We start from the raw sequence: 25,767 nt of genomic DNA, 5'->3' as shown, positions 1-25,767 counted from the left end.
GATTTGCCTTACCAAATATTTAGTCGTCTCGTCGCGGGGAATTCTTACGAGGACATTTTATAAACAACTTTGACTTGGAGGCCGCCTAGGGGAAGATTATCTTTATTCAGATACTGGTCAAGATTATCGTTATTTTCCCTCTCAGATGTTTGAAGCCTCTCCTGCCCAAATTCCAACGTTTTCCGAAAGAACTTTCCGTTTTTTGTTTTTGCTACAGGCGATAACACTCGAACCGATTTTGCGGATCTGGCGTTTCCAGCAAACGCTTCTTTACTGGAGTTGCCTTTGCGAAAGTTGACTTGCTAATTTTACCATGTATCGATTCCTGGACGAATAAATACAGTGATCCAAGATTTCGAATCTTGCGAGCACAAGGATTACTAGCGCAACTTGAATACTTCTTACATCTTTCTGGCAGATTTGTGCTAAAACGTCCTTACAGTCCTTCCTTTTAGACGGATTGAGTAGAAATATAGCTTGATTATAAATTACCAAAATAATTCATCGAGATTTCTCCGCTCCCACCGTGCATATTTTGACAAGTTGAAGTTTATTTTGGTTCAAAGTTCACTTCCGCTACGGAAGGCCGAAGATTTTATTGGCTAATTTATGACAGCCGATGACAGCACGAAATCTCAGTGTGCGCACTCAGGCATGAAAGGCCAAGTGGGCGGTTTTCAAAATCCAGGGGTTTGTCTGCAAGCGTTTACTTCCTTCCTTCCCCTCCCCCTCTCCCCTCTTTTACTCGCCCCATTTCTTCGCGCTGTAATTCTTTGCTCCCAAGCTGATTTACACGGTACGACTTTGTCGCATGCGACAAGCTTACGACAGGCCTACGACATGACTTAGGACCACTTTTACGCACTCGACATTTTCAGTTACAAAATTAAATATGCAAAAGTTTGCACCTGGATTTTCGGAGCGAAAGTTCTATCAAACAGTAAAAAAATATTTTAGCTGTCCTGCGCTTTGAAAAAACTTTCTAAAGAGATGTTTTTCGCTTTAATCCGTTCAGTACTTTTCGAGAAACGTCCTCATGTGAATCAGTCAACAACAAGTTCGTCCGCCATTTTGACGCAAGAACACGTCACCTCGTCCCCTCCTCAGTAGAAATTTGTCACAAAATATGCCATTTTCTATCGACTTCGGCTACGATTATCGCAGCGTTTCAAAACATGTTTTAAAATCCTGCGACTTTTTTTTTTTTTGGACGTACACAACAGTCGTAAGCGAGTTGTAGGTTTGATTTACACAAAAGAAGTCATGTCGTTGGCCTGTCGTAAGCTTGTCGCATGCGACAAAGTCGTACCGTGTAAATCGGCCTTAAGAAAACCACGACGGCAACGGCATCGGCAACGTCGCTAAACAAAAAGTGTAATGAGCAGAACAATGGCTGTGCACGTGCGTTATAATTCTTGGTACATTTCCTTACAGTCCTGTCTAATAAATCAGAGTTAACGTCCTTTTTCTTGTTCAGACCTTAAACGTCAGTGCTCATGATGTTATTGATCGATTTGTTGGAGAATAGTGGAATTACTCACCAGCGAACAAACAACAGCTTTTGAAGAAAACTAATGGAAAACTGGAAGACGCCAATTACATGAAAGAAAGTACAACCTAAATATAAAGAAAACGGGTCTGGAGTAAACAAGAATTACCACAATACGACAGACATAGAAATGGAAGGACGACAATCCCTGCAAAAATTGCAAAATGAAATTGCACAAGTGCGTAAAACACTCAATGAAGAAATATCTTGGCGCAACATGAGAGAGCAGGACGAGCAGGAATTAAGAGAAAAGGAAACAATTGTAGAGGAACTGCAGAAAACGTTGGACCAAGAGAAACGTGAAAGAATGAGATTGGAAGAAGAATCAGTGGTTGTGAAGACTGCCTGTAAGGAACTAGAAGAGAGATTAAATAAACTGCTTGCGCAAATGCGTCAAGTGCTCGGTAATAGAATGCTCCTGTCGGTTGCAAATAAAGGGAGTCGATTAAGAGAAAATGAACCAGTTCTGGACGAATTAAAGAAAACGATAGAACAAGAAAAGCAAACAAGAAGTAGAGTTGAAGAGGAATCAAACCAACCGAAGTTTAAATGCAAAGAGGTGGAAGAGAGATTAGCAACTGAACTTGCAAAGATGCAAGGAACTCTGGAAAACGAAATAAAGTTGCGCAGCACGAGGGAGCAGGAATTAAGAGAAAAGAACATGTTTCTAGACGAACTACAGAAAGAATTAAGCGAAGAGAAGCTAACAAGAAGTAGAATAGAAGAGGAATTAAGCCAAGCAAGAAATGATTGTATTAAGTTAGAAAACAGATTGGAAAATGAACGTGAACAGATGCAAAGAACAGTGGGGAAAGAAATATGTTTGCGCAGAAAAAGAGAGGAACAGTTACAGGAAAAGGAGACGAATGCAGTGATACTGGCAAACACGTTAGGCGACGAGCAGCTAAGAAGAAGAAGATTGGAAGAGGAATTAATCCAAGCGAGAAATGATCATGTTAAAGAAAAAGAAAGATTGGAAAATGAATATGAACAGATGCAAAGATCGGTGCGTATCGAAATATGTTTGCGCCGAAAAACAGAGCAACAGCTGAAAGAAAAGGAGACAAATGTAGTCGCGCTGGAAAACATGTTCGGAGAAGAGCAGCTAAGAAGAAATAGATTGGAAGAGGAATTAATCCAAGCAAGAACTGATCGTATTGAGGAGAAAGAAAGATTGGAAAAGGAACTTGCGGAGACGGAAAGAACCCTGAATATCGAAAAGCGTTTGAACGACACGCGAAATAGGCAGTTGAGAGAAAAGGAAATAATAGTAGATGAAATAAAAGAGAGATTATTGGAAGCAGAAAGATCGCGATCGAGACTGAAGGAGGAATTGAGCCAGGTGAGATCTTCTGGTAACTTGCTGGCAGAGAGAATGGAAAATGAACTTGAGCAGATTCGTCGAAGGCTTGACAACGAAATATCTTTACGAAACACGACTGAGCAGGAGCTAAGGGAGAAAGAAACTATTATAAACGAACAAAGGACAACTACAGAAGCACAGCAGCGGACATTTGAGGAAGAATTAAATCTCAAGAGAAATCAGATTGAAACCAAAGACACCGCTCTAAGATATCTGCAGCGTCTGTTGGTAGAGGAGCGTCAGCAAAGGACAGACTTGGATGAAAGACTAAGGAACTTGCAACTTGAAATGGAAGAAGAAAGGGACAGGCGTGCTTCCATCGAAAGAGAATTGAACACTGTTACCGAGCGCCAGACTCATCAAACATGTGACTGGATCATCCAGCGGGAAGAGGTCTTTTTGAGCGAAAACACTTTAGGTATAGGGGCCTGGGGCGAGGTACTTGAGGGCTCATTTCGTAGTTGCCAAGTTGCTGTCAAGAAAATTCATGATCTGATTCTCTCTGATCATAATCGGAGATTGTTTGAACGAGAAATGACAATCGCATCTTGTTGTCGCCACCCGAATCTTTTGCAGTTTATCGGCGCCACTAACGACGACGGCGATCCTTTGTTTGTCACTGAATTACTGGACACCAGTTTACGGCGCTTGTTGTCCCAGCGAGCATTAAATGACGAGGAGATTGTCAGTCTTGGCTTGGACGTCGCCAAAGGATTAAATTACCTTCACCTTAATAGGCCTCCCATAATACATCGAGACATCAGCAGTACCAACGTGTTGCTATGGAGACGAGATAAATGTTGGAGAGCCAAGCTGTCTGATTATGGGTCGGCAAATTTTATGCGTCATTGTATGACAGTGAACCCAGAGGCAATAATCTATTCTGCTCCAGAGGCCCACACTTCTCAACAATCACCGAAGGTAAAGAAAAAGTGTTGTGCCTAATTTAAACTTCAGGAGTAAGGGAAGTTGTTTCGATAGCTATAGGATTTGATAATGTTATCTGATCATGAGTTGTAGAGACACGCATGCGATCGACGGCAATAGTTTATTCTGCACCAGAAACACTCACTTCAAATACCTAACACTCAACGAAGGTAAGAAAGACGTTTCCTGTTGTCAACATCAAGGAAACTAGGCATGGCAACATGAATCTTGTGAGAAGATTTTTCAGCTTTGTTTATACCTAAATAGTGGGCCAAAAGAGCTTTGAATATCCCTCGGCCTTACCGTAGGCGAAATTAAGGGTCTGTTTACAAGGAGGGATGGTTACCCTAGCAAGCGGGTTAACCTTAGCTGGAGGGCAAAATATAGCCCGGGCTTACAAGCAAAATTTCACAGGTAGGGTAACTCTACAACCAGGGACAACTTAATGCGCATTTACACTCAAAGGGTCTGCAAACAAGTAGAAAGGTAACTCGGGTAGGCGGGTTAACGCTACCTGGAGTGTTTACAAGGGAAAAGTTAACCCGCCTGCCAGGCTAACCCTAACACGTAGATAGGGTAACCCGCCTACCCAGGTAACCCTGGCTGTCTTGTAAACGCGACGAAGAAAAAAAATGAGGAAATGTGAGAGTGCTAGGGTAACCCGCTTGCTGGGGTAACCCTCTCTCCTTAACTGTAAACAGTCCCTAAATAGTGAATTGCATATCAATTTTCCTGTTTAATTTATCGTTCTGGACGTTGTGAGACAATAAGCAAGAACTAGAATCCAGTGTAGATATTGCATGAATTTTCAGAAATATAGGGCCAAGCTGTGTTTTCATTCCATTGCTTTGGACCCAATAGTATGTTTACTGTTGAAGTAAACTGGTTTTTGAGGTGGCTAAAATGTTTCCAGCACTTTCCATGACGTAGATTTTGACGGATCATTATTTCCTCTCTTTATCAGTTGATGCTACAATCATGGTACATGACATGAAAAAAAACTGCCCAATTTTCGCGAAAATTTTAGATGACTCTGAACTCCATGTACAAAATTGTTTTAAACTTTGTCAAGAGTTTCGTCTTGTCATGTTTTACAAAATTCGATATTAAAACAGAGTTTTTGAAATATGACTACCCCAAGCTAAAATTAAGGGTGTTTTTAGTAGGTCATACTGTTGGTATGGTAACATATAGTGTCACGAAAATGATAACAACGTGTTCACCAATGACTGGCCAGTTTTTCGAAACCATCATTTTGGCATCAACTGATAAAGAATGCTTATAATGATCCATCGAAATCTGTTTCTTGGAAAGTGCTGTAAACTTTTTTGAGCCACCCTAAGGATGCAGATGAAAGTAATGTCCATAATCCAGCTAAGTAGCACTGTCCTTTTCAGTCGATAGACAACCGTTGCATGCAGAAGAATATCCCAGTCAATCCTAGCGTTACTAACTACTTATTAACCGAGAATGAGGTCTTTACGGGAAAATCTCAAACCGAGACCTTGCTGTATTGACCGCGCGATAGCGAGGTCAATACGGCAAGGCCGAGGTTTGGGATTTTCCCGTAAAGACCGAACGTTCGAGGTTAATAAGTTGTTTATTACATGGCTTTTTGCTCTAGTTTTGGGGGCCCGTAACAGGCCCTTGGGCATTACGAGAAAATAATGCCCTCCAATTGGCCGATCAGAGCGCGTGTTATATCGGCTACAAACACAAGCCATGTAATAAATAATTATAGCTTATACCTCCCTATCAGTGTGCTTGAGCTCAGTAGTTAGTACATTCCGCCATGTTTACTCGTGACAGATTTGCCGGATTTTTTTTCCATCCATAATGTGGTTGACCGAAAAAAAGAACTCTTCAAATCACTTTTCAAGACTGTTTGCTTTGGCTTTATTGAGGTGGCTGATAACAGTTCCAGCACGTTCCAGCAGTTATACTTTGACTGATCAATACTAGCACTCTTTATCAAGTGATACTTGATTTTCTCCTCTAGATGGATGCGTACAGTTTTGGTGTACTGCTTTGTGAAATGTGTATCAGAGAACTTCCTCATGAAATCTGTAATCAGATAGGACTGGTATCTGATCGTACCTTGCGAAGACTCATCAAGCGGTGTGTCAGAAGAAACCCTGAAGAACGTCCAACCACAAGTGAGGTGATTAGTGAGCTGGAAGGGCACTCTAGAAGCACAGGAGTATTACCTCGTATGAGAACTTTACTTGCAGGAAACTTATTTTAAACTCGGAAGTTGCACTGACAAAAGCAACCTTCCTTCCTGGATAAAACCGTTGCGCTTGGCTTAAATAAACCACGGATCCAACTTAAAGAGATCCACAGATTAAACTAACAACTAGAGGCAAGACAAAACACCATTTTAAGGTAATTCATGCGTTGCAAAATCAAAAAGCACGCAAGTTTTAAAGAATCCTTTATAAAGTAGATGCGACCCGCGTTCTTGGAAAATAGTTTATTGTCGTTAATGTAGCGGTAACACGCAATGGTCGGGAAAATGCTGCCATTCTACTACTCCTTCCGAAAAAAAAAAAAAAAAAAAAAAAAAAAAAAAAAACGACATCAGCAACAACTTATGCATTGCACTCAAAGTCCTTTTCATCTTAAAGCTATTGAACGAAGGCCCAAGGTCAAATTCAAAGGAAGCTCGTGTTGTTCGGCAATTCGTAGATCAGAAGGATCCCCTTCTTTATCTAATATACTTTCGAATTTTATGGAGCTGGAGAAGGCGGTCAAATTGGCCTAACAGTAGGCTTAATTAAAATGTGAAGGCTTTGTATTTTTTGAAAACCGCTTCAATGACTGGCCCAGTTCCTGTTAAATATGGCCCTAATTCACTTCTGTCATCGTCATGAATAGTTTTTCGTACTTGGGCAAGTTATCCCTATCGGTACCGGTTGTGGCAAGTGGTAAGTTCTCCTAACATTTACCACTATCAATTCCTTCATGTTGAGAATCTGACTGGCATAAAAAGCGGAACTTAACTTTAAACAGAATATGCTTGTCTTAATCCTCTTCGTCCTTAGGGGAAAATAGTGCGTCCACTCAAGTTCGCCTATTTAAGTGGTTCTTGGGCCGCCTTCATAGCCTCATCCAAAGACCAGCAGCAACACAGCATATATATCGTTCTGTTCAAATCTTTTAATTTGTTTTTCGAAATAACTCCACTCAATCACCTAACGAAATCGCTTTTATTTTCAAAATAACATGCGTTTTAAATTTTACTGAGTACAAGATAAGGCAAGCTTAAGCACTTGGAAACGTTTTGCGACGAATCTGTATATTGCAGTTTATTTATTAGAGTGGAGGCTGTTACAAGTCCAATCTCTGTTAGACTCAAAAGGGAACTTCTTGAGGAGATGCGATCTACTATCAAAATCAGTAGAGAGGTAAAAACACCGTTAAACATTTGAAATTGAAGCAGTTCGAATTTTAGCACGTGATCTGAAAATGAATTGCCACTTCACGTTGCGAGTGTCTCGTCAGTGATGCTGTGATTTCTAACGATTAGCAAAAGGTTACTTTCTCTATGGCCACGTAAATATCGTTTTCACCTACGATTTGTATGAACAATGATTGCGCTGTCTAGCCATGCAGCAGAGCCAGAAAACTCATGAAAGTATTTAGCTTTAAGATAAGGTTACTTTTACTTCTAAAGGGTTCCATACTTTGTGTTGGCTTCCTTAATGAATAGTGTCCATGTGACAAAATGTTTTAATTTACGTGATCAAGACTGACGCAACACTAGAATACATTTAAAGACTAAATTTTACCACTCTAGTGATTTCCCCAGTGTTGTGTCCTAAAAAAAGTACTTGTCGTTGGAACGAATCGTTACTGTTTCGTTTATTACCTTATGCCTTTGCGGAAACGTGGTGCAAGACACGAGCACACCAAAATTCAAAATAGTTTACTGTAGATACCTGCCATGCTCTCCCTGGGTCTTATCCCTGTGACTTACTTCGACGATGGACCATTTAGTCAAGTACCTCACTCGTACCTATTAATAACAAATAGCGCTGGATGTCGTGCGATTACTTATAATAATGTCTCTTACACTAGACATTTCTGCAACAACTCAATGCACCCTAGTAGCTACATTCTATAGCTATATTTATGTCATATTTCATTATTCTAATCAAACTCCGCTAGTTACTACCAAAAGCAAGTCAAAAGGCTTGTGTAAATTAAGCTGTATACGATCCTTTACCATTTTAGTCTGAAAAAAAGAACAACTAATCTCTTTTATAAAAGAGGCGCTATTGATGGTGAGCTTATTTTCGGTAGTAGCGAATGTGCAGCAAGGAGGGGTGGGTGAGTTAATTAATATCGAAGTAACTTTGCATTTCGAAACTGGTTAGGGTTAGTTGTAATTTTAAGGGAAATTGGAGCACAGCCAAGTTTCATTTGAAAAAAATCCGTTAAAAATTGTTTCAATGTTGGCCGCCGAATTATAAAGTGCTTATAAGCTATCTCTATCTCTTTTTTTAACTTTGTCGCTTGAATCCCTACATGAGCCAAAAAGCTACATCTACACCCAAAAGACCCCAAAACAAGAATCCCCGCTGCTCTCTCTGATCTAATTTGTAATCCTACCAGCCTCGAAAGTTCATAATTTATAATTATACCAGATATGCTTACAAGCAAACGTTGTACAGCTTAGTTTCCAGAACAAGATTTAAGGTACTGGCCTCAATAATTTAAGAGGATTTGAGATTAAATGCATGACCTTCAATTAATCAAAAAAAAAAAAAAAAAAAAAAAAAAAATATATATATATATATATGTAAGCAGTTTCTCCTATGTAGGCAGATATGAGTATCCGTTATATTTTACTACATTCATACTCTCGCCAAGTTTATATATTCTACTCTCTAGTAAATCTACCATCGTTCTATCACGAGTACCGTTCTCTGATTGGCTACGCTACTCACTGTCTATTCTGTGATGGATAGTGAGTAGCGTAGCAATGTGCTCTTGTTAACAAAATGACGGCCGCTTCTTGGCGTTTTCAGTGTCTGTGAAGAGGATCTAGATAAAGGTTTGAACATCTAGTAGATTTATACTAAAACAATTAGATTATGCGCTCCCGATTTCTATCACGTGATAGTTGACTCGGGCTGCGCCCTCGTCAATAGAATAGATAGAAATCTCGAGCTCATAATCTAATTGCTTAATAACTGTAGTCACGGTGGCCAACTCGAAAGCTTTTACTCCTTTGGCCATTACACACTTTTTTCTTATCAAATGTAATTTTGCGTTTTTTTGTGGTTTTTGGTTTTGTATTTTTTAATAAATGAATTTTGTATTTTTGTATTTTTAGTTTGTATTTTTTAATACACGAAGCCGTTACGTCACTAAAATAAGTGTAAATAAAATTGAATTGAATTAAGTACAAATTTGCCATCCAGGGCACGCCTTGTTGTTCGAAAGCTGATGAACGCTAATCCGAATAAAACTTGCAACGAGATTTAGATTTCCATAGTATACATGCAAAAGTGTTTTCACCGCTAATGTAACGTGGAGTTTGAGACTGAAGCCAGAGCAGATAAAGGGTAAGAGAGAAAAGCCCGCATATAACCCTTATTTCCAAGGTAATTCTTCTCAAGTTACTTTTAGATAACTCTCGGTTTCGGACATTCCAGAATGATCTGGAAATAGCCAGCCAACTAATCCATGTGACGCGAAGTTTGCTCACGTAAATAGCCCAAGCCGCTTCACGTGCGTTTTTCCCGTTCGCGAAAGAGTCCACGCCACTTGCGTGGTAGCATTTATCATATTAAAATAGCCTGAGAGGGATTACCTTGGCAATACCCTTCATCTTCTCTTGGCCAAAGAAGAAACTGAAGGACAAAAACATTTAGACCGCGGGACAACTTCAACAGCTGAAAAGTTACCACACTGAAATTAAATTTTAAGCTGATCATTGAGTGTATAAATCGTGTTTTGAACAACAAGACCCTGCCCCCGGCTGGTGTTTACTAGCAATATGCACTTTCTCAAGCAGTTCTGTCATCAAAAAAGTAATCATTCTGCCAAAGAGTAAGTAACCTCAGTGGGATCAATCTTTAGTCTGTGCGGGTGAAGTGTCATCTTTAATTCCTTTGCTTGCCAGCTGCAACCTCACTCGGCCAAGGTAGTCAGGGTCTGGATACCCATAGCTGCAAGAAAAAATGTGACAACAATTTATAAAATTATTCGAGCCGAAAGGACGTTTTGGGAAATACACTCAGGATTCAACAAGTATTACTTTTGGTAGCCCGTGGACGTGCAGAGTATATTTAAATCCTCACTATAGCCAGATGAGCAAGTTATGTTCTTGTGACTATTTGTTTTTAGGCTTGTCATTGGTGAAAGTGACTCATGTCTAGGATATGTGCCAGTTCTTTGCGCTCCATACGCCCCTCAGATAGGATGCTGGTCCATCGAAGATTACAGGTAAGTATCTTTGTCAAGGTTCAAAAAGGTTCATTCAAATATTCACATCATCTACTCCTTATGTCAAACATTAGAACCTCAAATGTCTACAATTGACTCGCTCTGAATGAATCATGGCTGAAGCTCGGCTGGTAGGGAAACGCACCGGTTATTCCCGTTCCCAGAACTGCCAGTCCCTCTCAGCTAGCGGGGGATTGGCAAGATAAAAAGGTGGCTCTGGAGACACATTGCTGGGTTGGCTAGACCCTTAAACCAAGATTATCATTAATTCAAACGCTGGTTTCCTTTCCGAAGGTATCGCGGGTTGATTTCTAACTATACTCCTTCAATCGCAGCACCTAATGACCTCTCAGGAAATTTAATAGTGACTCACGGGTAGCTCTTTCAGTCAGACAAGTCCTCCATTACAAAAAGCTACGAATGCCTCTTCCGGCCAGTATTAAACTTTTATTAAACTTCCATTGGATAAGGTCTGTAGGTGGTACATGTAGAGATTTTCATGTATCTAGCCAAGCAAATCATGTGTCTCCAGAGCTACATTTTCCTGGTGCCATGGCCCCGCCGGCAAAGAGGGACAGTCACCACTTTGGGCGACAATGAGTAGCGGTATCCCTGAGGACACAGGCTTCTGTAGCCTTCGAACCTGCAGCCTTCAAATTGCTTGCACACTGCAAGGGTCATGTCATTCATTTATGTTTACATATAGCAGTGTGTTTCATATATTCACTCCATCAATTACTCCATAACGATATCGAAACCTACAACAGACGGTAAATTAGGTCCACCTAAGCACTGCCTGGCCTTACTTTACAACTTGCTTATCAGCTGAGACGTATCTATAATCACTACGTCGTGTTCCTACTGCTACGAAGCCTCTGTTAAATTAATGTCACAGAGACAACATGAAGAGATACGATTTCATATATAATATGAAATAAATAAGAGTAATCTGTTGGATATGTATGGGACAGTTTAAGACTGAGAAACACTTGAGACCTATCAACAACTAGCGGTCCTGCACTTTTCCTGCGCCATTATTGTTGTACTATAGCAAAAAGGCATTAATATTTTCGGTATTAGATACATTATACACTAACTAACTTTGACTAAGTACTTACTTTGATGGCCCTCCTAACAGATTAGTTTTATGCTCGACGAAATTCCACAGGATTTGATTATCTTCGCCCGTAGAACAAGATTTACCAATTGTGAATAGAAGCCGTGCTTCAAACGCCCTCTTAAGCATTTCACAAACAGCCTGCCCTTCAGCGTTATTTGGTAGGTATGTTGTGAGATAAAGCCTTTCGTAAGGATGACCTGGTCTGGGATGTTCCCATTCTGTAAAAGGTAAAAAGGGCTAAGGTTAGAGAGGCTGGGGATACGTTTCAATAGAAGCAAATTGGCACAGAATGCTGAAAATAAATTTCCTGATCAACAAGTTCAATAGAGCAACTAAAGAGTACGTTGATCTTATAAAAAACCCGATTTGATATTAGGACTACTCATTATGAGAAAAATAAGACCAGGCCAAGACAAAACGCGAGCTGACCATGGTACAAAATCCCGCTCCGCGACTAAAACGAGCTTAAGGCGCGTCTAAAACAAGACTCGGCTTATTTTAAGACAAGGAGTTTGAGCTGAACTTCTTTATGGACGCGTGTAAATCTCATCTAAACGTTTCATGGACTTGTTGCATCTTAACAGAGACAAAAATTGTTGCTACGGAAGCCCATGATTATGATTGCTGGGACTTGGTGAGATGCACCCTGGGCCTCTAGTTCGCGTCTTATATTTTAGCCGCCTTATTCAGGCTGGGTCCTTTTTTCGCGTATATGTAGCCCTGTTGACGCACATTATCGATCGAATAATTTTTTTTCTCATACGCGATTGATCTGTTATGTGCTTCAATTGACGCTTCAAAAGTTATGGAATATAGAAAATAGAGTACTGGATGACTCACTTCCAGCAAATTGTGCGTGCGTGGTGAAGTCATGGAGGACAAACGTGCCATGTTATGCTCCCGTGTAATTTCGCTTATTCTCACTACCTATCTACTTCTTTTATCTGCTCGCGAAGGTGATTACTACAAATTTGGCTACCGTTGTTCGTGTCTGCATCTGGAAGCGACTGGTACGACGATAGAACGTGATAGCGCTTTTATTATGGTTCCGAACTCCGCGGCTGTTCCTAAAAGAAGAACGAACAGAGCGTTTATGAATTGCCGAGTTCCTTACGACGTGTCAGGAATATGCTCATTCCAACTAAAGAAGCTCTCTGGTGATATTCATCCAGCTCCTGGCCCATCGCGGACAGGCATAAAGTTCCCTTGCGGTGAATGCCAGAGGTCCGTCCGAATCAATCCGGACGCCATCTTGTGCGCTGCGTGCGAACAATGGTTTCACGTAAGACTCGGAAAACCATCACCTTGATTGAGAGTGTGCTTTTTGTTCCCTCCCTAAGTTCAGTGACTCTTTTTTCGACCAAACTGGGAATGAGTCCTTAATGGAAGAGGATTACACTCAAAATGAACCTAGCACTAATGCCGTAGCTTCGCTGGATAAATCTAATACTAGGCAGAACGCAGAGAATTATCTCCAACAAGCTGCCCTACATCTTAACTTCTCAACAAAGGATCTAAAAATTGCTCATCTGAATGTTTGTAGTATCCGCAACAAGATCGACGAGCTAAGAGTACTACAATTCATTTGCGGTTTTGATATAATTGCAATTACAGAAACGCATCTGGATGGTTCAGTTTCTGATAACTTTTTGTACATAGATGGGATGAAGCTCTTTCGCCGAGACGGGACTAAATGCAAAGGAGGCGGTTGTATCATGTACTGTGCTAAATATTTGCAGACGACCCTTCGTAGAGATCTGGCTTCTACAGATCTTGAGGCAATTTGGGTTCAGATTAAATTTCCTACTACTTCTGCATTATTTTCAGTTATTTGCAGAGTGGAACTTGAATGCTCAAACTTTTTTGAGAACATATATGGTGTTTTCGAGAAGGCGTGGATGATATCTGACACTATCATCCTACTTGGTGACTTTAACTGCGATCTTCAAGGTATCGAGAGCAAAATAGGATTTGAAATTCAATCTAAAACGAGAAGATTGTTGACTCTGTTTCAACTATTATGCAACGGTATGCAAAACACTGTCAATATGCCTACCAGGATCACACTCGGATCAAGCACGTTGATTGATTTGATAGTCATAACAAAGCTTGACCTAATCAACCGTAAAGGTGTTCTACCTTTGGGAATTTCTGACCATTGCCTAATATATGCAACTCCTAATCTCAAGCTCAAACGGCCGCCGCCAAAAGTGATAAATATAAGAAACTATAAACAGTTTCAGATTGATCAATTTCGGGTTGATATTACAGCTGCACCGTTTCACGTCGCTCGGATTTTTGAGGATAAGGACGATGTTCTCTGGGCATGGAACAAGTCATTCAAAGATATTTGCGACATTACATGCACCTTTGAAGCGCATCAAGATCCGGAGTGAATCTTCTCCTTCGATAAATAATGGGTTGTGTGGTTGTGTCCTGGTGTACCGGTACACAGAGGGAATAACCATTGTACTCCTTTCTTTACGAATCCTTGTTTAGCTGTTGAACATTGTTGGGTCTTTTGTATCAGTGAACCGGTACAGGAGGACAGAACCAAATAATGACATCAGACGAAAGATCAACTTAAGGTTCAAGCTGTTTAAGAGAGCCGTAGCACTAAAGATCATGAAATTTATGCAAGATAAAAGAAAGTTAGAAGTGAGATCAAATCTGAGATAAGAAACGCGAAGGCGCGGTACTTCACGGAAAAGTTAGCTGAAGTTAAGTCTGCAGCAGATTACTGGAATTTAATTACAGAAGCGACAAACCCTGTTAGAAGAAACAGAATTGGACCTCTAAAGAGAGAAGATGGAAGCCTTGCCATCAATGACGTCTTTTGGGCGTTACTATCGACGACAGACTTTCCTGGTCACATCACCTCACAGATTTAAAAAAGATTTTTGTTAACAAACTGAATCTCCTTAAAAGGAGTTCGTTCCTTAGTAGAAACGCCCTATTGGACTTGTACTTCAGGATAATATTACCATCAGTTCTATATGGACTGGTCGTTTGGGGAGGCTGCCCTAATACGAACCTTCTACATTCGCTGGAAATACTTCACCGTAGGGCAGCCAGAATAATATACAACTTGCCCCGCGATATACCTACTGAGGGAGTATACCGACTTTCGATCTGGAATACTTTAACCTTTTAATATAAACTTCGATTAATTAAACTACTCCATAGCGTGTTTATAGGTGAAGCACCTGCGGCTCTTTCATACTTGACAAATAAACCTTGTACTGCGTACAACTTCAGAAGGAGCAACAACATAATTGTCCCGCGTTTTAACTCGCAGTTTCTTAGAGGCGCTATTCTTTGGAACGCTGTCTCGACCCATTTCACAGGCCAGGTTACTGTTTTTATCGCAAAGTGAAGAAGGACTCTTATTTCAAGGAACTTGATTTTAGCGCACAGTCGCTGCCCAGGCACTACCATGATTTTAAAGGTTTTCAACTATTTTTTGTTTAAATGCTGAAGTCAATCTACTTAGAGGTAATTAATTTGAATTCGTTTTAACATTTTCCTTTTTTTAACCTTAGTGTATATTTTAGATCCTGTTTTTAATGTGGTGAGTGTATTTTGTAAGTAATGTTATCCCTATTTTAAATATAGATCTATATTCATTTGTAATTAATTTTACACGACCCCACAAGCTTTGAGCTTTAAATCTTATCATGTTTAAATAAAGGATATGTATGTAGGTAAGCAGGTAGGTAGGTAGGCATGCATGCTTAGTGGCCTTAAGATCTCAGTCATCACAGCATGCCTGACAATGGCCACCGTCCGGAGTAAATGAGTCACTAAATCCTCATCAAGACAAAATTGATAAAGATCTAGGAAAAAATCTAGTAGAAAATGCAATACTGTATTTCGAGGTTCTTCAATTATTCCACTCGCGCTCGTTGAATGCGATGTTCAGCGCTACACGCATGGCTTGCGCCAGCATTTTTTAGCGGAGCTCCGACAGCCCGAAGCGCCGCCAAGCGGAGCCCCATACTCAAATAGGAAAGAAGAGGAAACCCACGAGTTGATTTTCTCATGGTTATCATGGCTAGCGGTATTGCTCGTGGGCGCGTTCGCACGACGGCGGAGTCGCGCAACATGGCGGCCATACTCCAAATAATAAGTTGACAGAGACATGCAGCCTTGATTTACCGTGTACTTCTTTGATATTGGACATCCATGTTATGATCAGTTGACACCTGTCAAAACAAGGTATCCGCTGACCAGTATCATGTGACCATGTCGCGGGCTCAAGTTTACAGCTCATCGAGGTCGCGTGTTTTTTTTTTAGGTTTACCGCTGATTCGATTGGATCGCGGGCTCATGTCAGGTTAACTTGTTGAAAACAGGGCAGGATTTTTCGGAAGCCGGTTAACGCTAACCCAGGATTAAAAGTTAACCGAATTACAACTTTTTCTTCTATACAATTTTTTTTTGCTGCTTTGTTTTGTGTATTGGTTATTAAAACTCAAAACAGAAGGCCAAACAATACACAGAAAACCTCACGGCAAAGTTACAAAACTCAAATCAAAATTCTACCTTTTCCTGGGTTAGCTTAATCGGGCTCTGAACAGCCCAGCCCAGGAGCTACGCTTTTAGGCTGGCCTAAATCTATATATTACGCGGCTCAAATTTGAAAAGAATAGCAAAGTTATCTGTTTCTTCTTTTTATTCAAATTATGTTTATGCACCTTGCTTTCCTGCGGGGATGTTGTAGGTAATAACAATGGTTTCACAATCCTCGTGTCCAGGAAGCGATTGTTTCTCTGTTCTCCAACTCATAATCCCAGCCGGCTGGTTTCTTTGACATGCACACCATTCCTGATTGCACATTGACAAACTAGTGCCATTCGCACAACGTTTGCAGAAGGTGTGCCCACACTTTGGTGGATGAACAGGATCTCTGAATGCACTCTGACATATTGAACAATGTGATTGGACACTTCTTTGAAATGTGTCGCTGAATTCCAATAGATCTGAAGTTTAAAGAAAATGGCTTAGCCCATTTTACGCGTCAAAGTCAATAGCCGCAATGATAGATCGAACTAGACTATGAAAAATCTTGGCAAACTATGTGTGCAGACAGAAAGTAAAGATGAGCACATCCCGGCCAAGATTGAAAATTTACGTTTGAATCTACACGGGTATTATTGTATGCGGTAAACAAGCCAGAGCATCCTTCTTTCTCTTTCGTTGCTTTGTTCTGTTTTGTGTCGCCCAGATTAAGAACATTAAGAAATAAGTGAAACAATACATAATACAGCTAGAGAAAGCATATATTCACAAAATGCGGTTTAAGTTAATTATAAGTACCGTTTTCGGCTGAGCTACAAGAAATTAGATGAGTACCATATTACTAAAAGTGTAAACACCGTTTATTTCCTTAGTTGGGCAACTGTATATATTGTAATTAGTGTAAGTGTAGGTTATTGTAATTCTATCATTGTAAGTAGTGTTAGTTGCTTTTTGTTTTGCTAGTGCATCTTTGTATGTTACCGGTAACCATTCCAATAACAAAAAATAAATAAATAAATAAACAAATAGATAAATAAATAAATAAACAAACCAATAAATAAATAAATAACCAAATAAATAATGAATAAATATAAAAAAAGTACAGGTATCTTCCTCACACCACCTTCACCCCTTCTTTGTTGCAAGATAGCGTTTCGCTGACGGCAGCCCCCGTAAACCAGATCAATAATACAATCTGTACTACACGTTAAAACTGCTTGAATATGTTTCACTTTGTTTTGCGACTAACTGCCGGTATAAGAAAAATACTAACCTCTTACTAACCGAGCGCGAGGGCCGTACTGGGGAATATTGGTCCGAGATCGTTTTTGTACGGACCGAGCGCAGCGAGGTCCGTACAAAAACGACTGAGGGCCAATATTCCCCAGTACGGTCCAAGCTAGCTAGGTTAGTAAGTAGTTTATTATATGGCACTCAGGCCGTGCTTGTTTGTTTTCTGTTAAAATGCACTTCCGGTCACTTGAATTCAAAGGGCTTCCACGGTAACGTGTTTTTGATGACGTGAGCAACTCAGAAAGAACAAGGTACCACGAGTTTGAAAACAAATTTGTCGCACGTAAATCATGTTGGATATAAACGAGACTTCAAGGCGATTTTATTAAAAAAAAAAAAAAAAAACAGAAAAGTGCAAACACGCCGAATTCTCCCGCTTCAAAAAGAGCACCTTCTTCGTTTTCGTCAATCTTGCGGCTTGTTCTGAGTGAGTTCCTTTGCCGTGCTACTGAACCAGTGACTTGCACTTCGCGGCTTGTACGCTTCTCGATTTTTCAAACTCATTGTCCTTGAGTATGTTGAATGGATATTTCCTCTCAATTAAGTATTGCTGTATACCGCGCTGAAAACCGGAAATTGCGTGTGTTCAGAAAAAAAGTGGACAAAAGGTGGTCAAGCTCTGACGCAGGTGGGCTTTCAATTCTTTCATTTGTCATACCGTTAGCTTCCATGTAGCGGAGAACGGCACGTACTAAAACCCGAAACAACGAAACGAAACCACCCAAACGAAACCACCGAAACGAGCGAAACGAGCGAAACGAAACCACCGAAACAAGGGAAACGACCGAACCGAGTAAAATAGTAAGTAAATAAATAAAAAAAAAGTTTAAAAAAAGCCTTGATCTCTGGCACGTTATTATGGCAGCCGGATCTCGTACCCAGATCCTGCTCTTAAGCCACATGTGTGACATCGTGACATCACAAACCTGAAAGGTGGATGCATATATGAGCGCAAGCGTGTCGAGTTGGAAGACATCGAGATGTAATTAGCAATTTCTATTTTAATTCTTCGTTATCAAATATTTTGTTCTCGGAAATATTAGCTTGTCAAGCTACGCTGAAATTCGAGCTTAAATAAAGTTTATGTATGTATGTATGCATGCATGCATGTATGTATGTATGTATGTATGTATGTGTGTATGTGTGTGTGTATGTGTGTATGTGTGTATGTGTGTATGTATGTATGTATGTATGTATGTATGAGGGGTCGACAATCGGCGCTTGAGTTGCTCGTCTGCATACACAATTGTTTTGTTCTTAGAGCAACAAATATATCTCAGTTACAATTTGAAACGAATGAAGCATTGCTAAGTATATGAGAAAAGTAAAGCAAACTATTTAGATTCGACTTTACCGACGGAGATTGAAGCGCTGAAAGGAAGCTAAAGGAGACACTGGAGGAGAAGGTTTTGGACGGAATCGCAGCATTCAGGTTATTCGCGTACGTAAAAAAGACTTTCAAAACAAAAGAACAGTGACGGAGAAATATATTCATTTAACTGATACCATACTGAACCTTTTGTCAAGATCTTGTCGAAGGATTTTCAATTACTAGTACGAAAAGTGCAAATTTGTGAAACTCGCAATCAATGTTTATGGTCGTACATACTAATTGACTTTGTATACATACGGTCGGTCGGCAATAACAAAGCAAAAGGACGAATTTTTGCGCGTTTTTGAATAATTAGTGGAAAAATATGCTCTCGTCGTTATATACTATCAAGGGTTCGGTAAGAGTACTTAAAGAAGTGTTGTATGTAGATAAGTAGATTAGTCAAATGGGCCGGCAAATTGTCGACCGTGACTAAGTGCAGTGATGCGGGCTCGACTGGCGACCCGCACTTCGAAATCGAAAAAATATATATACATCGTAGCCGTGCTAATCGTAGCTAGACTCCGAATTGTATTACTAGATGGTACAGTTCTTTCACTTAACAGTCTTGCCCATTTTTGATAAAATATGAAGCACAAATACCCCAAATATGTTTTCACAGCGCTCGAAACCTAGCCAAACGTCTCTTTAGTGTTTTGAGCAATGTCCTTTGATGACGTCACAAGAAGCCCGACCCAGATCCCGCTATGCTCGGTCGTGGGGCAAGAAATTACAACTTTAAATGCCTGTAGAATCGCGGGGATTTTATCAATCGAGATAACTTTTTCGCTGAAGTAATAGGGCAAACTAGTAGATTTCATTAAAGGAAAAAAAATTGGGGGTTTGTTGCACTTTAAACATTTCTTGGCTACAGTTAGGAGCCATAATCGGGGACGGAGACCGTAAGTCTTGGGATCCGCGCGCACCTATGATATGGGACAATTTTTCTATTCTTAGAACAAATTGCGCCATCCTGACGTCATATATTCGCGCGGATCCACGCACATGTCGGGGGCACTCGCGTGGATGTTGTCACGTTGCGTGATCAAATGGTGAGAGTTGACAGACCTTGCGAGATTATCTTGCGTATTTTTCACAGCGATGGCAGGGAATAAGGCAGGGAATACGAACCAGGGCGCTTATATGTAGTTATATGCTCTGAGCTAACGGAAAAGGTGGGTTTTTCAGGGTCGAAAACAAGACTTCAATCTCGCGCTGGGAATGAATAATAAGATCTGCTCGCGCTAGTTGTAAGCTTACGCGTATGTTTTTGCGTTTGTTCTGACTTAAGAATATAGCAAGAAAACTCTCGACTCTGGTATCGAGTTAATTTGTGAGTTTCTCAGACAATGGTTAATCATAACCAAAACCTGTTTTGATGGTTTCTTATTGTTTCTGCTTGCTTGGTGAGTTTGCAAAAGCTTTTGAAAGGAAAGTCTGACGCGTACAATTAGCTCATTTGCATAGTGCAGCTCGTGCACTTTCAAGTCCGAGTCGGTGTTTTCAATTGTCAACAAATCTTGACAAAGATTTCTTTCGTTATCTTTTGTGCTGAGATGCTGTAACAAATTTTACGAACGCAAAAAAGGCTACTAACATCATGGCTTCAACACAAGCATAGTGAAGTTTTACACTGCGAAAATGAAAATAGACAAAATCGAAATCGTTATTCGAAGTTGATTAAAGAAAACGTCATCGTAACTTTGCTGATTATTTCTGCTTTATTCGCATATTTCCAGCTTAGCTTCTACTATGTTCTCAAACATTTATCAATCTTAAACATATTTAAAAACTATAGAGTTATTGTTTGAGTTCGATGTACGCTTTCACACGAAAGTGCGGCGGAAGTACAATTTGTCATGTTTACTGACTGTACAAGACACGCATCGGCGGGCGCTCTTATTCATCGACAACAGTGAATTTACTGGATTTTTACACGAATAAAACTGAGCAGTATCTGCGGACGTAAAGTTATTGGGCCTTGATGAAACATCAAGCGTTGCTTACAATTAAGGCGAAACTCAAACTAGCAATTATTTTGTTTTACTTTTCAGTCGCGATAGACTGGCAAATTCCCAGTCGCAAACGTGTGACAAGAGGAGCTAAGAAACTATGAAGTCCTGAAGCTCTGCTATATCTAAATATATCCAGCTAGTTTTTTGCTGTGTAATGGAAAAGCTGTTAATCTTCAACATATGGGAAAATTGAAGTGGAGTAATGTACAGCTCATGTAAAAGAACCATCCGTCGGAACACAACTTGGTCAGCGATATATATAAGCTTAAAACGGAACATATCTAAATTCGACACTGTCTTACTTCACTCAAACTAGAGCAGCTTACGACGAAAATACTTAAGCAAAATTCCAACAGACGTAAACGCGTTGAGTTGTGGCCCAAAAACATGAAAGATTTCGGGAATTTCGGACGCCATTTCCCCCGCGCGACATCCACAAAAATCCTCGCAGCATGTACGCGCGTGTGCCGCAGGCGATGGCGCAATTTGTTCTAAAAATAGAATTATTGTCTCATATCATGGGGACAACCCCAATACTTGAAATGGCGCGCGCTTACGGTCTCCGTCCCCGATTATGGCTCCTGCTACAGTAGACTTCTCCTATCTAGAACACTTGCTTATCTCATTCATCTCTAACAGAATAAGACTTTCCTAAATAATATTTACGTTTATTTACTGTTCAGGCCTACTTAGTCACAAGCCCGCCTTCTCGATCAAATGTTTGTTAACCTGTCTATCTGAAATTTAAAAAAAAACAAAACAAAACATAAAAATAAAAATAAGCAGCAATTAGTTGAGTGGTACAATTATACTATAGTGATGCAAACACTGTAATCTAAACTCATCTCATACGAAGGAATCTTGAGCTCGCCATCTTAATTTGTTATTTATATCCGGTAGCGCTGAAATCTCATGCGCTCTGCGATGCGTTACATCCTAGGTAGTAAAGCGGCTTTCAATGTATGCCTTCTCTGGGTTACAAGGTTCCTCCGCCATTCCCCAAGGTCCGCAACTGCCAGCATGTCAATTTCTGCCAATGCCGAGTGAAAAGCGACTTGTCGGTCTGGGGTTTGTTTAAATTGATGAAATCAGTGATTGCCAAGGACATTTCCTGAAACTGCTCGAAAGTCGAACATTGACAACTTTGTTCTATCCTTTGAAAACTTTCAGGCCAAATTTCATAGCCTTCTGTGTATTTTCTGGTACAGCATCTTCTTGTATTCTCAGGACACTGGCGAAACGCGAGTTTACCGCGGCCATTTTGCTTTTGCTTAGGTCATGCATTATTCACTCACTAGGAGGTGAGGAATGCTCATTAGTCCGAGATAACTAACCAATCAGATTGCTTGAAAAATCAAGGACTCTGGGTTATCCAGTACGCCCTTGGCACTTATCAGTGTTTGTAAATGGGTCTTAGAAGAGACGACTAACGTCTGTTTTTGTTGTTGTTGTTGTTGTTGTTTTTGTTTGTTTGTCTGTTTGTTTTCTTATTGTCGACTTCAGGTGCGGCTGATCACACGATCGTGCACGGCAATGTATTGATTTAAACCTTTAAAACTCGCTTTTAAGCTTTTCAGATTATAATTTTACCCAGTGGGAACCGACCATTCCTTTGTTTTTCTTCCCCAAATCCCCAGCCACTCGTTTTTCTTTCCACTGACCGCGAGCCTACCAGAAAACGACTGATATTAAACAATTTTGCTTTTTCATTTTCTCGATATCTTACTTTAGTAAACTGTGTGTCACCCTACTATAAACTTTATAGAAATTTGAAACATGAAAAATCTGGTTAATCTTCGATAAAATCCTCGTCGCGATCTAGCAAAATGCTCCTTCAACACCGCCCAATCAGCAATTTAAATCAAAAGTCTGCTTGCAAAACATTTTTAATGTTTTCATTTCCACTTGAAATGGAAATCGAAAGAGCAGCTGGCGAAATATCAACCGGAAATTATACCGCGTGTGAGCAGGACTGGATGTTCCCTTGCACGCAGACGTTCTCCTGAAAACTTGTGGACGTGCTTCGTTGAATAGGGCTTAATGCGTCTGCCGAAGAAACTTGCGGCATTTATTTCTGCCAATGCCGAGTGAAAAGCGACTTGTCGGTCCGGGGTTTGTTGAAATTGACGAAATCAGTGATTGCCAAGGACATTTCCTGAAACTGCTCGAAGGTCGAACATTGATAACTTTTTTCTATCCTTTGAAAACTTTCAGGCCAAATTTCATAGCCTTCTGTATATTTTCTGGTACAGCATCTTCTTGTATTCTCAGGACACTGGCGAAACGCGAGTTTACCGCGGCCATTTTGCTTTTGCTTAGGTCATGCATTATTCACTCACTAGGAGGTGAGGAATGCTCATTAGTCCGAGATAACTAACCAATCAGATTGCTTGAAAAATCAAGATCGCTGAGTGTGCATATACTATAAAGGGTTATTTTATTACCATGAGTCCCGGTTCTTGTACCTGGTTCTTGGTACTCGTCGCCAAAAACCCGGGGTTGTGGTACTAGTTTTGGTGGGGCACCTGGAGAGGAATGTACACGTGCTAAATCGTGGCAACAAAACAAACATGTCTCATGAGGTGAATCACGAACACATCACAAGGACTCTGGGTTATCCAGTACGCCCTTGGCACTTATCAGTGTTTGTAAATGGGTCTTAGAAGAGACGACTAACGTCTGTTTTTGTTGTTGTTGTTGTTGTTGTTGTTTTTGTTGTTTTTGTTTGTTTGTCTGTTTGTTTTCTTATTGTCGACTTCAGGTGCGGCTGATCACACGATCGTGCACGGCAATGTATTGATTTAAACCTTTAAAACTCGCTTTTAAGCTTTTCAGATTATAATTTTACCCAGTGGGAACCGACCATTCCTTTGTTTTTCTCCCCCAAATCCCCAGCTACTCGTTTTTCTTTCCACTGACCGACAGCCTACCACAAAATGACTAATATCAAACAATTTTTCCTTTAAATTTTCTCGATATCTTACTTTAGTAAGCTGTGTGTCACCCTACTATAATACTGAATCATCATAAATTATAAAATAATAGGTTCGAACAATTAATGTAGAAACAATAAAAAAAAGCATTTAAATAAACGCGCTATATATTAATTAGTGTTATTGTATTGTAATAAATGTATTGGAAGTAGTGTAAGTATGAGTAGTGTAAGTTTCAAGTAAGTATAGCGTAAGTATATTTGTAAGTATAAACAGAGGTGCTGTAAGTAATGCGAGTGTAAATCCTGTAAATAAAATTAAATTGCAAAAAAAAAAAAAAAAAATTAAGTGATGAAATAATTTTAGAAATTACATCTTGCTTAAACATTTCTTGGCTATAGGAGACGTCTCCTCTCTAGAACACTTGCTTATCTCACTCATCTCAAACAGAATAAGATTTCCTCCAATAATATCTACGTTTAGTTACTGTTGAGGCTAGTTTAGTCAAAAACCCGCCTTCTGATCAAATGTTTGTTAACCTGTTTATCTGAATTTATTTAAAAATAAAAAAAAAATAAAAATAAACAGCAATTAGTTGAGTGGTACAATTATACTATAGTGATACAAACACCTTAATCTAAACTGAACTATTGTACACTATCAGCCATGCATTGCATCGAGAAGGTTGTTCACAAAAGGTCGACCTTCTCTCGTTTCTCGAAGTTTCCTGGAAACATCTCATACTTAGGAATCCCGAGCTCGCCATCTTAATTTGTTATTTATATCAGGTAGCGCTGTAATCTCATGCGCTATGCAATGCGTTACATCCTAGGTAGTAAAGCGGCTTTCAATGTACGCCTTTTCTCTGGGTGAAAAGGTTCCTTCGCCCTTCCCCAAGGTGCGAGACTGCCAGCATGCGTGACGTATTACGTTAAAATCTACAAGCCTATGCTTACCCAGCTTTCGACTGCCATTATTCTTCGTAATCACCAGTGTAAATGGACTTTCCTTGATTGGCTCATCTCTTACTTTGATGGACACACTGAAATTTCCAGCAACCTTTGGAGTGTAAGATATAGAATAATGGCCATTTTTTAAGTCCTTCACAACGGACCGAATATCTTCAATTCCCCTTTGATTGGATTTGATGTCGACACGGACATTGTCGATTTCACTGTAGGTTGCTTGGCCCTTTGAATCACTTGTTGTTACCGTAAAAGTGCCTTCGTTGCCTTGTGTACCTTTGGTCAGCCCATTACCTGTCGCGACAGACAGTGACGGCTCGGTGTTGGTTATATAGAGCTGTCCTGGAGTGAAATTTAGGGACAACGCATCATCTGAAATGTACTTAAACTCAGGATAAGTAAGCACCGGTAAACCTTCCACGGCAATTCTTTCATCAAGCACTTGGTTTATGTTCAACATTTCCTGTAAATTATTCCGTTGATGAACATTTTTGCTCTGGGCAGCGACGTTCCTCGTTTGTCGTATCTTTTCGGTTAGTTTAGACAGCTCCTTGGAGTACTCATCATTGCAACTTGACTTCTGCGTCTGTAACAGTTCTGTCACGCTTGATTCGTGTTGGCGGATCGAATTTATGCAGCGTTCAGCTACCCTGTGGACTTCTTTCGTCGCTTCCTCGATACTTTTGTTTGTTAGCGCTCTTCGTTTCTCCAGAAGAGAAGCGTAGCTTTTTAAACGAGAGCTATTCGCTGAAAGCGCTGTCATCTTTCTCTCAATGTTTGCTTTCTGCTTCTTTGCTCCCTCTTCAAGCGAAATGATGTTGTGACAATTTCGATCGCGATGATCCAATATGGCGCAATCAGAACAAATGCAAATCTCGCACTGTTCGCAGTAAAACTTGACCTTCTCTTTGTGACGCTCACAAAACGTTTCCCCGTGATCTCCATTCCTGCTGTAGGTTTTTAAAATATCTATCAGATTTTTATATGTAAGGTTGGATGGTAGGCAGTCGATGTTGTTTTTGGGACATTCAGTTCTCTGTCGACAGTTTGGGCAAGTCAACGCTCCTCCACGATGCTGCCGTAACCAACCCTCCAGACAGGATTTGCAAAATGTGTGTAGACACTGAAGGACTTTCGGTTCGTTACCGTCGCTGAACTGCTCTTGACACACTGGGCATTCTAGTTCTTTCTTAATATCATCATAAATGCTTTTACTCTGAGCCATGATGGCTGCTAATTTAAACCATGCAGAT

The 25,767-nt window shown here is 40.2% G+C and overlaps 3 protein-coding genes across 3 annotated transcripts in view; 1 reads left to right on the top strand and 2 right to left on the bottom strand.

Annotated features, from left to right (window-relative positions):
* The window catches only part of LOC149106875 (uncharacterized), a 17,636-nt gene extending 8,463 nt beyond the window's left edge, over positions 1 to 9,173 (top strand). The window contains exons 2-3 of the mRNA XM_089298818.1: positions 1,478 to 3,833; positions 5,839 to 9,173. Of these exons, the coding sequence (XP_089154944.1) occupies positions 1,680 to 3,833; positions 5,839 to 6,084 (2,400 nt within the window). The 5' untranslated portion in view covers positions 1,478 to 1,679 and the 3' untranslated portion in view covers positions 6,085 to 9,173. The remainder of the gene's footprint in view (positions 1 to 1,477; positions 3,834 to 5,838) is intronic.
* LOC110068320 (E3 ubiquitin-protein ligase TRIM71-like) overlaps positions 1 to 25,767 on the bottom strand; it is a 120,439-nt gene that overhangs the window by 36,743 nt on the left and 57,929 nt on the right. The window lies entirely within an intron of this gene.
* On the bottom strand, positions 7,480 to 25,767 carry LOC149106874 (tripartite motif-containing protein 2-like). The gene is made up of 4 exons (XM_089298827.1): positions 24,506 to 25,767; positions 16,113 to 16,397; positions 11,414 to 11,633; positions 7,480 to 10,018 (listed from the first exon to the last, which is right to left on the bottom strand). The coding sequence occupies exons 1-4, from the start codon at positions 25,737 to 25,739 to the stop codon at positions 9,919 to 9,921; spliced, it is 1,839 nt and encodes a 612-aa protein (XP_089154953.1). The 5' UTR covers positions 25,740 to 25,767; the 3' UTR covers positions 7,480 to 9,918.

Source organism: Orbicella faveolata, unplaced genomic scaffold, assembly GCF_042242905.1.
Source record: "Orbicella faveolata isolate gen_17 unplaced genomic scaffold, um_ofav_v1 contig_3, whole genome shotgun sequence".
Taxonomy (NCBI): domain Eukaryota; kingdom Metazoa; phylum Cnidaria; class Anthozoa; order Scleractinia; family Merulinidae; genus Orbicella; species Orbicella faveolata.
Note: the sequence above shows the minus strand (reverse complement) of the source record. Positions and strands in the feature narration are given on the sequence as shown.

Excerpts from the sequence above, each read along its gene's own strand:
- LOC149106874 (XM_089298827.1), bottom strand. The coding sequence starts at position 25,739 with ATGGCTCAGAGTAAAAGCATTTATGATGATATTAAGAAAGAACTAGAA. Across the intron at positions 16,398-24,505 it reads TAATGGCAGTCGAAAGCTGG|ATCTATTGGAATTCAGCGAC; the intron begins GTAAGCATAGGC and ends TTTAAACTTCAG. Across the intron at positions 10,019-11,413 it reads CTGTTAGGAGGGCCATCAAA|CTATGGGTATCCAGACCCTG; the intron begins GTAAGTACTTAG and ends TTTTTCTTGCAG.